The 14,313-nt window shown below is 37.4% G+C and overlaps 2 protein-coding genes across 2 annotated transcripts; both read right to left on the bottom strand.

The window, feature by feature from the left end:
• Nucleotides 1-2,357: 2,357 nt before the first annotated feature.
• On the bottom strand, nt 2,358-8,728 carry LOC134795435 (uncharacterized). Its single transcript, XM_063767275.1, has 5 exons — nt 8,512-8,728; nt 6,213-6,581; nt 4,894-6,090; nt 3,299-3,594; nt 2,358-3,167 (listed from the first exon to the last, which is right to left on the bottom strand). Exons 2-5 carry the CDS (start codon nt 6,576-6,578, stop codon nt 2,558-2,560), a joined length of 2,469 nt encoding a protein of 822 aa, XP_063623345.1. The 5' UTR covers nt 6,579-6,581; nt 8,512-8,728; the 3' UTR covers nt 2,358-2,557.
• On the bottom strand, nt 3,612-4,883 carry LOC134795436 (uncharacterized). Its single transcript, XM_063767276.1, has one exon. The coding sequence runs from the start codon at nt 4,603-4,605 to the stop codon at nt 3,661-3,663; it is 945 nt and encodes a 314-aa protein (XP_063623346.1). The 5' UTR covers nt 4,606-4,883; the 3' UTR covers nt 3,612-3,660.
• Nucleotides 8,729-14,313: the final 5,585 nt, after the last annotated feature.

A 14,313-nucleotide genomic window follows, 5' to 3' on the forward strand; every position in this document is an offset into this window, starting at 1 on the left:
AATATAATTTGGATTATTTGGTACTTTTTTATGTAATTCTATGAGTAAATATATTCTAGTTTACGAAACACAAAAGAGAATCGTCATATTTTTAGCATAAACCAGTTAAAATTAATATTTAATAGGATGAGGGAGGTTTTTTGCGGTCCGTTTGGTTACAAATGGTTTTTGATATAGTGAATAAAATACATACTTGAAGCAAATGTTTTTATGTTTAAAGCATAATAATGTTAATAAACAACCTAAAAACAATTATCATTGACCAATTTAGAGCAAACATTTTTCATAAAAGGGAATTTTAGGTGGTTTGGTTACGAGGTGGCCCCAAATCGTTCGTTATTTTTAGGTTTATTAAATAGTTATTGGCATTACTGCCATGTGACGAATAACAATCATTAGAATTAACAAAACATGTGATTATTGTCAAAAAAATTAAATATTTTAGCTTATAAACTTTGAATAAACAATAAAAATACTTTTGAAATCAAGGGGACATTTCCAAATGGACACCCATGTAACTTAATGGACAAAGTAAAGACGAGATCACAATAATCAAAAATTTACACAAATACTCAGCGAATAAAAAAGGAGGCCTAAATATGTACTAAAATCAGTAGATAGAGTTTTAAACATAAGGAACTCAATTTTACTTAATAAAATATGACTTATTAATTGCACATGAATTAAATAAGTATAGACAAAGTCACGGTAAAAACTATACATACTCAATGTGCGTGCGACTTTACCGTGTCCGTTCGGTTACATTTTTCTAGTCCGCCTATATGTTACGCTTCAAATTGTAACCAAACGGACGTAACGATTTGTCTGATCCAGAATTAAATCTATTCAAAATAAAACAAAACTAACCGCAATGTTCAACTTATTGACTTGACAAATAACTATATGAAGCATAGTTTTATTTAATATAAACAGTGTTTTAGTTACTTAAGGTTCAAGCTGCATAATCAGTTGAACAAAACGGACAAAACATTGAGTAAACTTACAGGTCGCACGCCAGCACGCCTTGGAGGTTGCGAATTGACTGTTTTAAATCAAATTTGACGTTTAAACAAGCTTTATCTATGGTCACAGGGTTTCCAGGATGTAAAAAAACCTAAAATATTGGTAAAAAGTATTTCGCTAAGTAGCGAAAACTGCGTAACCAACCCGGACTATGTCCGTTACACGATTTCGCGGGGACAACGTTTTTATCGAAATTAAACCCTATTATTGATGTTTTTAAAGCTCTTTTTCATCAATAACACATTTTTCAACATTTAAACTATACCAGGAATGCATTACTTGGTGTTGCCTTCATAGAAAAAATATGTGTAAATGTCCATCAAAAATTGAAGTCGGTGAAGGGGACAGTACTACGGGGTCATTTTATCATATCTAAAAACCTGATTTTAAGTAAGAAAAAAGTGATTTATTGTGCATTAAACTTCATAAATGATGTGTCTATATAATATATTTCAATAAAAAACATAATCTGCCCAGTTAAAAAATTCGTCTTAAGAGTAAATTGCAAAAAATGCAAGGGGACATGCGAAAAACTCGAGGGTACAACTTTAAATGGAAATGCCCACGTGTGCGATGCAGTATTTACAGGTAAGCTTATTTTGCATACGTTATATTTTGAATGTCACATAATACGGGTTACTTGACAATTATCTGAGTTTATTTTCAAGTAATGAGTACATATATACATATGATGGTGCAAGATTTTAGGGATTCCCAGGACGGCGCGCCGCACTAATGCGTCAATCCTGATGGAATTATAAGTCCAGTGCCGCTTATGTGATTTGCCTCCAGATCCTTAATTACTTCGGACACATGGCCAGCCACATAACTTGGAAGAGCGCATTGTGATGTGATTGGTATAAGAATAAGAAATATTTAGCACGAAAAATAACATAAAACTTAAAGTCATTTAGACCAACAGAACATAAATATTTGTGCTAAAAGGTCCTCATTCAGTTTCTTGGATATGGTATGGTGGATGGAGGACGGGGTAGTGAACATCCACCGACCCGTTGGGTAGATAGAGCCACGAAGGCCTGCCAGGGATCTACACACTACACAGGCGCCTATTACTTGGGCATTAGGACGGCGGAAAATCGTACAGAATGGAGAGCCTTGGTGCATAAAACAACGACTTCATGTGATCGCTACCCTCGGTAGTAAATAGGTAGCCAGTAAATAAGTAACTTGTGTTATGTTGTAGATGGTTGTAGCAAGTAGGTACAGAACGCGTTTCAGGAATAGCCTATTGGCCCCGAGCCAGGAAGAAATTAAAACTAAAAATAATTGAAAATAGGTAAGGGAACTTAAAAATGTTTCATTTATACACAAAATACTTTTCATACAAAATTTATTTATGTTTACGATTTATGATACACAAAATTATCTGCACAAGCAATTACTCAGACTCTCTGGATATTACCTCCAAAGTTAATTACAATTTAAATATAACCATAAATATTAAGTTAATCTAGGACCTAGTAATAAATAGCACTAAAAAATTCCAGTCCTCGGGTAGAATTGTATGACAAGTTTAGTAGGGGGAAAACTTTCCCGTGATCTGTGAGATCCAGTCTAGATAGTGAGCGACTTTCACGTAGACGCCAGGTACGCCGGGCTGACCGCAACCGATACCCCACGACACAACTCCGACCAGTTGCCAAGTGCCACCGTGCTCGCACACCAGCGGGCCGCCACCGTCACCTTTGCACGCATCCTTGCCCTCTTCACCACCGGCGCACAAGAACCCATGGTTCAATTCATAGTTGTATCCCAATCTCGTTTGCCTTAGCTGGTTCTGGCAAACACCGTGCGATAGAATCGGAACATCGACTTCTTTTAGTATGTTCTGGTATTTTCCGTTGTCTCCGAAAGCGTCCTTGCCCCAACCAGTGGTCCAGCATCTTTGGCCAGCGTAGTCAGTGTACTTGTCAGGCAGGCAAGCAGGGCTGATGTGCGGGTATTTAGTCCAATCGACGGGCTGCTCCAGCTTGAGGATAGCGAGATCATTGTCTAAGGTACCGGCGTAGTACGTTGGGTGCACATGGACGGAGAGTATATCTCTCTCAACGTAAGGGAAGAATTCAACGTCATGGTTAACATCCCATTCACCAAGGCGCACTCGAAGCTCGAAGCCTTTGTATCTGTAATAGGGCATAAGTTTATTAAGATTTTACTTTGACAACTAGTAATCGCAAAAAAAAATGTATATCGTAGGTAAATGAAAACATGAAATAATAGTACGGAAGTATTTGTTAAAGGTACATTTACTTACGATTTAACGCAGTGAGCAGCAGTCATGATGTGGGATCCGTCAATCAAAGTTCCGCCGCAAACGTACACAGACTCTTTGGGATCCTTCTTTAGGATAGCCACTTGCCAGGGGTATTCTCCAAATTCACTGTCTCCATCTACGTATGACGGAGTTTTGATTCTTCCATTAATGCCCTGGGAATGCCTGATGCCACATTGACCGCGGTTGGCAGCTTGAGGACGGAATGGTTTCCGGCAGCAAACTTGATTAGGTCTGCATTGTTGTACTTGAGGTCGGTTTCCGAAATATCCTTGACGCTGTGGAAAATAAATAAAATAGTTTAAATTTCTGTTATTAAAGTAATTTGTAAATATTCAGTGTTCTTATAAACTGGAGGAGGAATGAGGAAGGGTTACCTCTTCGATTCTTTCGCTTTTAGATTGCTCAACAGTGACTTCCCTCTTCTTTCTATTCTCAGGAAATCTGACTGTTTGGCTTCCCCGGTTTGCCCCAGGACCGTTAGGAAGGGAAAGGGAACGAGAGTATCCATAGCGGCCTGCGTATTTTACTTGCATTCTATCAACACTAGCATTGGCGGTTCTTCCGAACCCGTAACTGTCATATCCATTTTCATAGGGATTATGGAAGTCGGCCCCTTCATTATGATTAATATCGTCATCATCATAATAGTCATCATCACCAGCTGCCACTGTAGGCGGAGCATTAAATTGATTTTGTTTAAAATAACCGGCCTCAGCATAACCATAGTGGGGAGAATAGGTTGGCCCGAAAGTATTATGCGGCGGGCGCGGGAAATGGGGTTCGTAAGAAGGTCCGTGCGGTCCATAGTGGGGTCCATGCGGTTCGTAATGGGTTCCGTGTGGTATGTGGGGACCATAGTGCAGTGCAGGTTTATGGTGATAATACTCATGATGGTGTGGATTGAAATGGTGATAATGTTCATGCTTATTTAACAAATATTGTTTTTTCTCATGGAACAACGTGCCAATTTTATTGACAACATGTTCATTAGGTGTTACGTGCAAGTTTACAAAGGGTTTAACTATTTTTTCACCGTAATCATTTTTAGTAACTTGTACGGCTAGCAACGGATTAACGGAAACGAGGCCTAGGTTAAGACCGCCGCTGTTTAAAGCTGGGCCATAGGGGTTCTGGAGAGGATTTGAGTTAAAAGGATTGATGGGGTAACCACCATGGGAAGGCTGGGGCAATCCAAAAGAAACACCAAACGTGGGCTGCACTTGTTTGTTGCTTTGGCCGCCATTGCCGCCGTAGCCGGCCAGTCCAATGAGGCGCTGCAGTAACATTTACTTTTGTCAATATGTGAATGTTTCATGAGGTGTTAGCATTATGTCAGTGCCCTTTGTTTAGTTGTTCTTTTGGAAGTGGTCACAAACGGATTTAATGATTGATGAACATTTTAGTATTAATATCCGAATGTGACAACTTGATGTTACCCCAGATATTGGGTAGAATTTAGGGTCATGTATGCATTTGATAGTTGGGTAAGTAGAATTCAATAAATGGAAATGGCTTGTAGTGTTGTTAGTCACATAAGAATTAGCGGTTACTGGAAAGTACATTTTGCAACTCACCGGTTCAGCTTCCTTTTCGATTTTGTCTTCATTCTCGTTCTTTGTTTCACGCTTGCTTACTTTCTTGACGCTGGCTTCAGTCGTAGTTGTTTCAGTTTTAGTTTCTGAAGCGTCAGCCTTGGTGATGTTGTCTATTTGTTCGTCAGTAAGAGCAGCTATCTCACTACCTTTGTTACGAGGATCGATAGGCAGGTATAAATCATCTCTGCGGCCAATGATCTCTTGGCTGGGACATTGGTCGTAGTTGACACAGACACATTCAAATCCTTGAGCTTTGGCTTCATGATAGTTGTCCTGATAAGAGTTACCCTGTCCAAAAGTAGCTGGACCTTGTTGGTATAAATTGTTACCAGATCCTACGTGTAGTTCCTTCTTATAAAATTCGTTGTTGTGAGAAGAAAATGCACCTAAGGAGTTGCCGTATTTCTGGGCATCAAAATCAGTGTTGGAGTATTGGTTTGGCAAAGACTGAGATAAAAAGCTGTTTCCTTTGTTACCATTGCTGTTGCCGTATTGAGAGCCATAGATTGTGTCGGTTTCATACATTGGTTTGTTTACAGGTGAGAAACCATCGGTCATAGGTTTGAAGCCACCAGAGCTAAATCCGCTGTAATCTCCACCACCCGCGGTTATTACGTCGGTCTGTTGCTGGGAGAGAGATTGAGCGCCTAGGTGTCCTACGGACCCAACTGGTATGGCAACAGGCTTGATGATCACTTTAGGTTCTTTGTCGCCGTCACTGTGTACGTAGTGATGGTGGACATGTTGTTGTATAACGTCAGTTTTTGTGTTGGTTTGCGTAGGAGGGACTTTGTTGTAATGTGGTTTGGTGTTTTCGAAGTTGTATGGGCTCTCGTTGGCATAGTTTGGGGGCCTCGTTACATAGTTACCTTCGCTACCACCATACAACCCATTGCTTTGTGAGAACTGGAAATTACTACCGGATGCCTGTCCGTACTTTTCAGAGAATCCAGGGCGCACATTGGGCGGTCCTCCATATCCGACTCGCTTAGGTGGGATTTTTTGAGGGCGCGACAAGTAAGGTGGCATGGGTTTGGCTGGTCCGTAAGCTCGGGGAGGTCCACGGATCGGGATGGAAGCAATCGGTTTTCCATAAGGCTTGATGTCAACTGGTTGAGCATAAATCAATTCATCCGGTGACAGAAAGCGTTTTTCTTCGGTTTCTTCTTCATCACACTGGAATGATATGAAAAAAAGATTTATAGCAAATAGGCTCCTAATATGCGTATTATACGACTACCAGAATGAAGATATCTAAAATTATAACATAGATTGTCAATACACGAATGTAAACTCACTTGAATAAGCCCCAGAGTGCAGAGACGGCCTTTGATCAGATTTCTTGCTTCAGCATCATCTCCAGAGTCCAACGCTTCCTTAATAGTGGGATCGCTGTAAACATCGTCGAATCCGCCCAGACTCCTGCCTTGTTGCTGCCTGTTGCTGACCAGCTCGTCCACGATATCGTCCAGCACCGTACCAGCGGAGTCAGAGCTTTTCTTGTCAGCATCGGGAGCTTCTTCGCCTTCTAGTAACTCAGTCGGTTTTTGTTCAGGCTTTGCATCTTTATCTTTAGCATCAGCATCACCGCTCCATGACCATTCCGCTGTCGTGCTGGCTATAGCTAATGCTAGTAAAAGACTCGTTGTCGTAAACCACCGCATGATCTGTAAAGACAAAGAATCAAATTGAGTCGATGACAAAATTAGAGGTGATGTGATTTTCGTTTAGCGCAGCATGACGTTTCGAAACTGCAGTAGGCGGAGAATCACTTTTACTTTCGCGGACAGAGTTTGTTGTTAACTTGTTATGTAAGCCTCCATAATGTCAGTGCTCTGCGCCCGCGCGGCCGAGCGGCTTAACCGGCGTGCGCTCGCGAAAGCACTTCACTCTCACGACTTGTAGTATTAAGATATCTGCAAGTTGCATTCGATATGTGGCGTTTGCAGTGTATTTAAATGCAAAAAGACAAATAAAGCTGCAATATGATTTTCTACGTGATAGTTTATGTACCTATGTATGTTAATAACGTTTGCCATAATGCGGTCACTGGCTAGCCATTTAACGAGCGCAGTACGTAATCAATGACTAATCAACATTTGAGTAAAAACAAGCAGTAAAAGAGAAATCCCATATAAATAATATTTCTCACATAGTCATATGATAATGATAATCTTATGTCATGTTCATGTAGGTATGATACCAATGTTTGAGTATATATGCAACAAATGACGAACTAGTCATCATTTCATCATTAAAGAAGTTTTAAAATTATGTATTGGTGTCGTCTATTGTTTTGATTTGATGGAGGAAAGCGTGATTTGGGTCATTGTCACCCAAAAACCAGCGCAAGAGGTATTGATATGCGCGGGCGGCGCCGGCGCCGACGCGTCATGTTACTGTAACACTACCTATAATGCGTTATGCAACTCTTAGCCGGTCGATCTTTGCGCAACTTCGTAACGTAACAAAGGGCTTACGTCTGGATCTGGATACAGATTAATGTGCAAGGCAGATAAGTATCTGGCGTGTAATTTATTAGTTGTTACCGATTCGAAATATGTAGATAGGTTATGTTTATCGTTACTAAAGTGAAGTTATAAGGCCTATCAGTTTGAGTTTACGCGGTATTGTTAAATAAATAAATAAAAATAAAATATCATTATTTCGAAGAACAGACTTCATAGTTGTAGTTACTACAAAGAATACTATAAATGACTAGATAAATAAAATGAAATAGTACATTGTTTAAATCTATCGTAAGGAAATCCGCGGGTATGATTAGCTTACAATAGCCATTTGTATTTGTTTTAACAAAAGAAAATCATTTAATTGCCCATGTAGTTAGTGATTGAAATCCAGATATCATTGTGTTTAAAGTCACAAATGAATCGCCTCAGTGAAATTGAGAAATCCTGGGAAAAAAAATCCTTTATTGGAGTTTAAAGTTGTTAATATTTTATGTTATGGAAGTTATTGCCCATAGTTAAAACATGGTTTTAGTTGTATAAGTTCTTATACTATGCTTGTACAGACGCCATCAGATATGTCGGAGCGACCAAGATGCTCACTAATATATGAACACGCTTCTATTGTCAAGGCGTTAGAGTTAGGGAATGCAAATCGGTTATTTTCGGTTATTTTTTGTATGGAAATTATCGGTTATTAACCGAAACCGCGGTTATTTCCATACAAAAAATAACCGATTTGCATTCCCTAGTTAGAGTGCGTGTTCAGATATTTTTGAGCACTTCGGCAGCTCCGATATATCTGATGGCGACTGTAGGTACTTATGAACTCGAAGTTATATAACTAAATGTCATATTATATAGGTACCTTGCCTAGCAAGTATTGTTTTCTAGGAAATAATTTATTTGAATTATAAAGTCAGATCAAGCCGGGAGTGAAAGTGGCTGCAACTCGGGATCACGTGTAGGCGTTTAAGGTTCACTTTTTAACACTTGGTTAGGAATTGGAAATTGTAAACATATTGATATTTCGCATCTGCAGCCACTTACATCCCGTAAATATATATAAACATATGTATAATCACTAAACCGAATTCACTGTACGAGTATAACACCATAATTAACTTACTATTTCACTATGTTTATCACTGTTTGATCAATATAGCGTGCTATGTACTAAACTGTGTACGCCACTTCACCGGCGCACTGTTTGCGTCCGAATGACTGCAACATCCACCACCTCCACGCTTTATACATCGACCAACCTAAAGATGCACGAGCTCGGATTTTGTAAGATACCCGCCGAGCCCTCCTACCAATAAACTCGATTTTTTCTCGCTGTGTCGCAAAACGCCATATCTTTTATATCTCTGAGCGGCCGCAATCAATTACGGCCGGTTGTCTTGGTAGAGGCACTGACGCACACAGCGTCATTGATCAACCCTTGGTTGGTTCATTGATGAGTGCGCGGAGACGTTAGGCAATTGGGGTTTCAACCAGGTCGCGTTTACGGATCTTGTGCTTCGACTAGGAAGGAATATACAATCGGTATTGTAAAATCCATTGTTTTGTCATCGTCGTGCAAAAATCATGCAAACGATCCATCATTAATGCATCCTTAGGAATGTATGGAAACTTGTTGCTTTTCATTTCATAGTGGACGGACGTTTAAGTCCATTTTCTAATGCTAACTAAACGTTACAATATAAGCTGCCAACTTCCAACTGAGATTGTCAAATTTAAATATTCCTTATGCCAAATCTTCTTTCTTGTCCTGCTAGACTATGTACGCCTCCGATCAACTATCATTTTAAACATATACTAAAAATGCTGAATCAATATTGTTTAATCTTTTTAGGATCTAAGATGACATAGATTGACAAACATATAGGTACATACGTTGAACCCCTATAATTCCTAATATAATCATGGCATCGTGGGTTAAAAATGGCTAATCTAACTGTTGGATAATTGAACCAGTTATTTTTACACTTCATAGACAATATACCTATTGAAAAGTATGAAATTGAAATCCAACTTTTATGTTGTAATAGTTGTAATCGATAATACCTATGTTTCTGACAACATAAAAGAAAACCACAATGGACATGCATAACTCGTTTAATTGCTTACAGGCCAATTCGAATGTACACTGATATCAGAACGACATCCAAATGATGTCATTTAGTTATAGTGCGTTTCGCACGTACTTTTCCGTACATGTATTGGTGCGAGTGAGACGCACGGTTACTAAATGACATCATTCTGATGTCAGTGTACGTCCGAACTGGCCTGTTTCTCTATTCTGGAGTTAAACATTCCAAATTCAACCTGTTTTTCCAATGCCTGTAATACCTATTATGAATGGTGGGGCAGAACTGTCCGCAACAACCCGAGTCTCCAATAAGCTATCTATTGTTATTCAGTCTTAATAAGGACCACACGCAATTATCTAAGGCACTATTACGGCAGTTTACGCAACGATTACTAACAAGTCCTGCCTTATGTGCGCGCGCCGCTTTCCCTGGATCATCCATTACACCTTCTAAGGAGATCTGACCTACTGACATCATCATAATTACCTAAAGTGAAATAATAGTATCAGATTGGCAAAATTTCCGCAATTAAGATACATTTACTAACGCAACTACTGTATTCAACTGGTACTTGATTACAATACTATACAATATTTCTATACACTACAAGTGTATATGAGTCGCTTAACTTCAAACTCGGGTAAATCCATCTGTCAGATTATACGATTTTGGTATTAAGAAAAGGTAATAGGGTAGATATTTGCTGAGAGGGTTGAATGGATTTACCCGAGTTTGAAGTTAAGCGACACATATAATATGTACAAGTACATTCGTAATAAAAACACTCAATTTCACGAAAATGTGTTTAATTGACACTTGATTACAATTCTATACAATATTTCTATACACTGTAATTACACTTCTAAATAAGTGTTTTGAGTGTAAAGTTGGACCAAAAGTATCTAATGGTATCGAAGACTAGAAAATCTATCTAGATTTGAGCAATGAAAATTATCGCTTTTGGAAACTACAACTTGTCCTGATATCTCTCCGAATTATTTAGCTTGACGTTAACATTACTTTTTTAGAGAAATCTAATACTATGTATTATGATTCTAACGAGAAAACTGATGACTAGATACCTGCTAAAGCTGATTAAATGAGGTAAACTATTAAGTGTGTGTAGTGTGTGTGTGTATTAAGTGTAGTTTTAACAATGAGAAAAGTAAAAAAGAAAACTTCATACATGTCGCTTCACACACTTAAGCTTATGTTATAATGTAAAAGACTTCAACGCGCTATCGTAAAATCCCATAATTGTCATAACGTTATTCAGAGGTAAAATGATATACATAGGTACGATAGCTTGGAATATAATTTTAAACAAATTTATTGTTTGGTGTACCTACCTAGTGCGCTAAGTATGAGTTACAGTGTCTTACAAGATAATATTTACAGTGGGTATCAATAAGTATGTTGTTCCCAATTTCATATTATTATTGTTGCCTTTCCAATTTTATTAACTTAATTTAGAATACCTTCTTAAATTCGAATTTATATATAGATATAATTTTAGCAAGTTACTCGTATGTAGCTTTTATAAGTTACTTAACTAAACAATAAAATCCCATCAAAAACATTACATGTAAAAAGGTGCAAGTCTCGCAACTACAAAAAAGTTTTGAGATGTAATGTGAAACCAAGTCGGTTATTTTAATCAGTGCCAGGGGGTGTTAAAACAGTATCAATAAGATATCTTTAATTTGTTATACATATAATGACCTGGCCATCGCACGGCTGCATAATGACATAAGGATCACCGTCACCTATTACATATAAAAATTATTCTAATTGAACATAACGCTAGCGCTAATTGCAGTTTGAGCATTACACGTATTTACGAGTACGGTACGAGTAAAGCATTATATGCGATTGCCAAGTCATTATATGTATTACAAATTAAAGATATCTTATTGATACTGTTTTAACACCCCCTGGCACTGATTGAAATAACCGACTTGGTTTCACATTACATCTCAAAACTTTTTTGTAGTTGTGAGACTTGCACCTTTTTACATGTAATGTTTTTGATGGGATCTCATCTCTTTTTGTAGGCTGTCCTTCTTTTCGGGTACTCACACCCATACTATATATATACATATCATAACTAAACACATCTTCATTCATACTCACATCGTACATCGTAGTGTACCTTTACTTTATCTACTATTTGTAGGAACTGCAACTGTAACTTTGTATTAGCATATATTTATATGGAATTACAAGCTTACTTATGCAGTTCTTAGATCTAAAACGTGACTATATTGCAATATTTTTAGGTTTTCTATGGCTTGATAAGCTGAAAACTACTTATGTTTAAAATTTGAAGCTTGTGGGTATCCTAGAAGTACCTTAGAATTGTGATGATCGGTGAGTGAGCGAGAGAGTGAGTGGGTCAGTGTCGAAACTAAGGAACTTTGACGTACAATAATTCTTAAACTACAAGTTCAGATTTGATGTTTTTGAGAATATATCTAAAGCATGTTAAGCCCTATATGTAACTGAAAATTCAGGGTTCTAGCTTCAGCCAGCACAAAATAACAGGTCGTCGACAATGGCCTGAATCGCTTCGAGAAAAGGATGGTACGGCCGTGCCTCTTTGTTTTGCTCCACTTGGCGGGGGCACTGCCGTGCCCCCAGATGTAAGATCCATACATAATTGAACAATGAGTATAATAATTAAAACATGACGGTGTTTTCATTTTCATTCTTAGGTCTGGCCTGAACTACTATTAATTATTACTACTATTAATACTCGCGCTGTAAACTCGATGTAATCTCCGTTCTGAGAACTGGAACTAGGTCGCTATCATCTTTTATTTTTAATTTAGAATATCTTGCCAAAATTCCAGTTTACGGCTGGCAAGCTAATGTTTAATTTTTTACCTTCAGCATTCCGTTTATTTTTGTTGTTATTATTTGGCATTGACCCAGTGGAGTTCTAGGTACGAAGCAGGATCCGAGCTTGCCCAAGAGGGGTTTTCCAAGAGGCGCGCGCGCGCCGGCTTGCGCAACAGTTCGCTGAACCATTTCTATGTCTATTACTTTGATTAAAGGTTGCGTACGTGTTTGGTAAGTATATGTTGTTATTGTTGTTACGTTATATTATTATGAGTTAATATAAAGTAGTTATGTGCTTATTTATATTTGTGACGTCCCACGGTCAAAGGTACCTTATGGCGGGTATGGAGTTATGCATACCCCAGTAATCTACAATAAATAAGCTATCGATAACACAAAAGATCAACCTTCTAGGTTGCGTAGTTACAGAGATATGATTTTTTGAAAATAATGTTGTGAAATTAGCAACTTTACGATAGAGAAGTTTTAAGTTTAGCCGCCTAAAAAACTATGTTCCTGAAGTAAGTTACATAGTTGACTACAAATAATAATACCTTATATATGTGAGATTAAAAAAATATTGCGACTTGTTCTGTAATGCAAATAGAAACTTTTGATATCGACTGATTTATCTGTATACTAGCCAATCTCTTGAAAATAAAGATTTATTTCATTTTCACGATTGATTGCAATGAGCTCTCAAGATTTAAATTCTATCTATTAGAAAACGACACTGACAGACAGTTTAAGCAAAAAACAATACCGATTTAGAGGTGAAAATGTATTTTCTGACTTTTTCATATAAAATCACAAAATTGAATATTTTTACTTTTAATGTGACACACAATCAATTTTTCTGAGCACATATGAAAGAAGATCCTAAAACCCCAACTAAATACTATATTTAACCCCTTATGCCACTTTAAACTTACATAACAATAACAGTATTTGCTCCATACATTTACGAAAAGGTACCTTATGGAAATAAATCTAATAATACATCACTACAAAATATCAATCATATTACAGTTTATCTTTTATGAATAGAAAATATTAATTTACATTAAACTGCCCCAAATTTAATTAGTTCTTCGTCATAATAATCTTAAAAAAGACCAATAATTTGTATGTAATGAAAAGGTACCTTGTGATTAAGTTACATGATGAGGCATGATGATGATGGAACAGTTAGGATAAACTAATAATATTTTGGGGTTAAGATGGTATAAATCGTCTATTTCTTATCAATAATATATTTCGGTTGCTATTGAAGATAAGCGGCATTGAGGTTCAATGACCTCAGATATTCCATAAGGTAATGCGTCGGGTATTGGCATTTTTCAGCAAACCAATGGCTGATTTACTGCATGCGACCAAACCAAATGAAGATTATTCTAGTTAAGAAAGACTTGACGAGAGTAACTTTGGTATAATAGCAGGCTACTTGGATTTGTGATGTCGGTCTATGTACGGTTATAATATTTGCGAGGCGCCCCAACCAGAACTGAAATTATCAAATTAGTTTTGCAGAATGCTAATACAGTTCTCTACCAAACTTCTTTTCCCGTATTGACTAGTTTTTTTGGGAATTTTCAATCTTTTTTCCATAAGGTACCTTTTCTACTAAACTCTGAGACGACATTACTAGGCTTATAACTAACTTATAACAAAAATAAAAACAGGTAAACAAACGTTACGCATTAAGGTTTCAGATCACACAATAAAAAAAAATTGAGCATTTTTTCACCTCTTTACAAAACATTTCATATCTCCGAAACTAGAAACCCTCATAAGGTACCTTTTCCCGTGGAACGTCACATTTGACTTCTGATTAATTTATGGGAAAGTGTAAAACTGTTGATACTCATAAAAAAATGTACATAGTTATACTTCTTGTAACTACACAGTTCTCACAATAAATATTTCTGATTTCTGAATGGGTCAAAATAGTTTTTTATTATAAGTTATATATTGTATGTTACGCTATTGTGCCA

This window comes from Cydia splendana, chromosome 12 (assembly GCF_910591565.1).
Source record: "Cydia splendana chromosome 12, ilCydSple1.2, whole genome shotgun sequence".
Classification (NCBI taxonomy): domain Eukaryota; kingdom Metazoa; phylum Arthropoda; class Insecta; order Lepidoptera; family Tortricidae; genus Cydia; species Cydia splendana.

Coding starts and splice junctions, on each gene's coding strand:
- LOC134795436 (XM_063767276.1), bottom strand. CDS start 4,605: ATGTTACTGCAGCGCCTCATTGGACTGGCCGGCTACGGCGGCAATGGC.
- LOC134795435 (XM_063767275.1), bottom strand. CDS start 6,578: ATGCGGTGGTTTACGACAACGAGTCTTTTACTAGCATTAGCTATAGCC. Junction 6,091..6,212: donor GCACTCTGGGGCTTATTCAA/GTGAGTTTACAT, acceptor ATATCATTCCAG/TGTGATGAAGAAGAAACCGA. Junction 3,595..4,893: donor TCGAAAAGGAAGCTGAACCG/GTGAGTTGCAAA, acceptor TATTTTCCACAG/CGTCAAGGATATTTCGGAAA.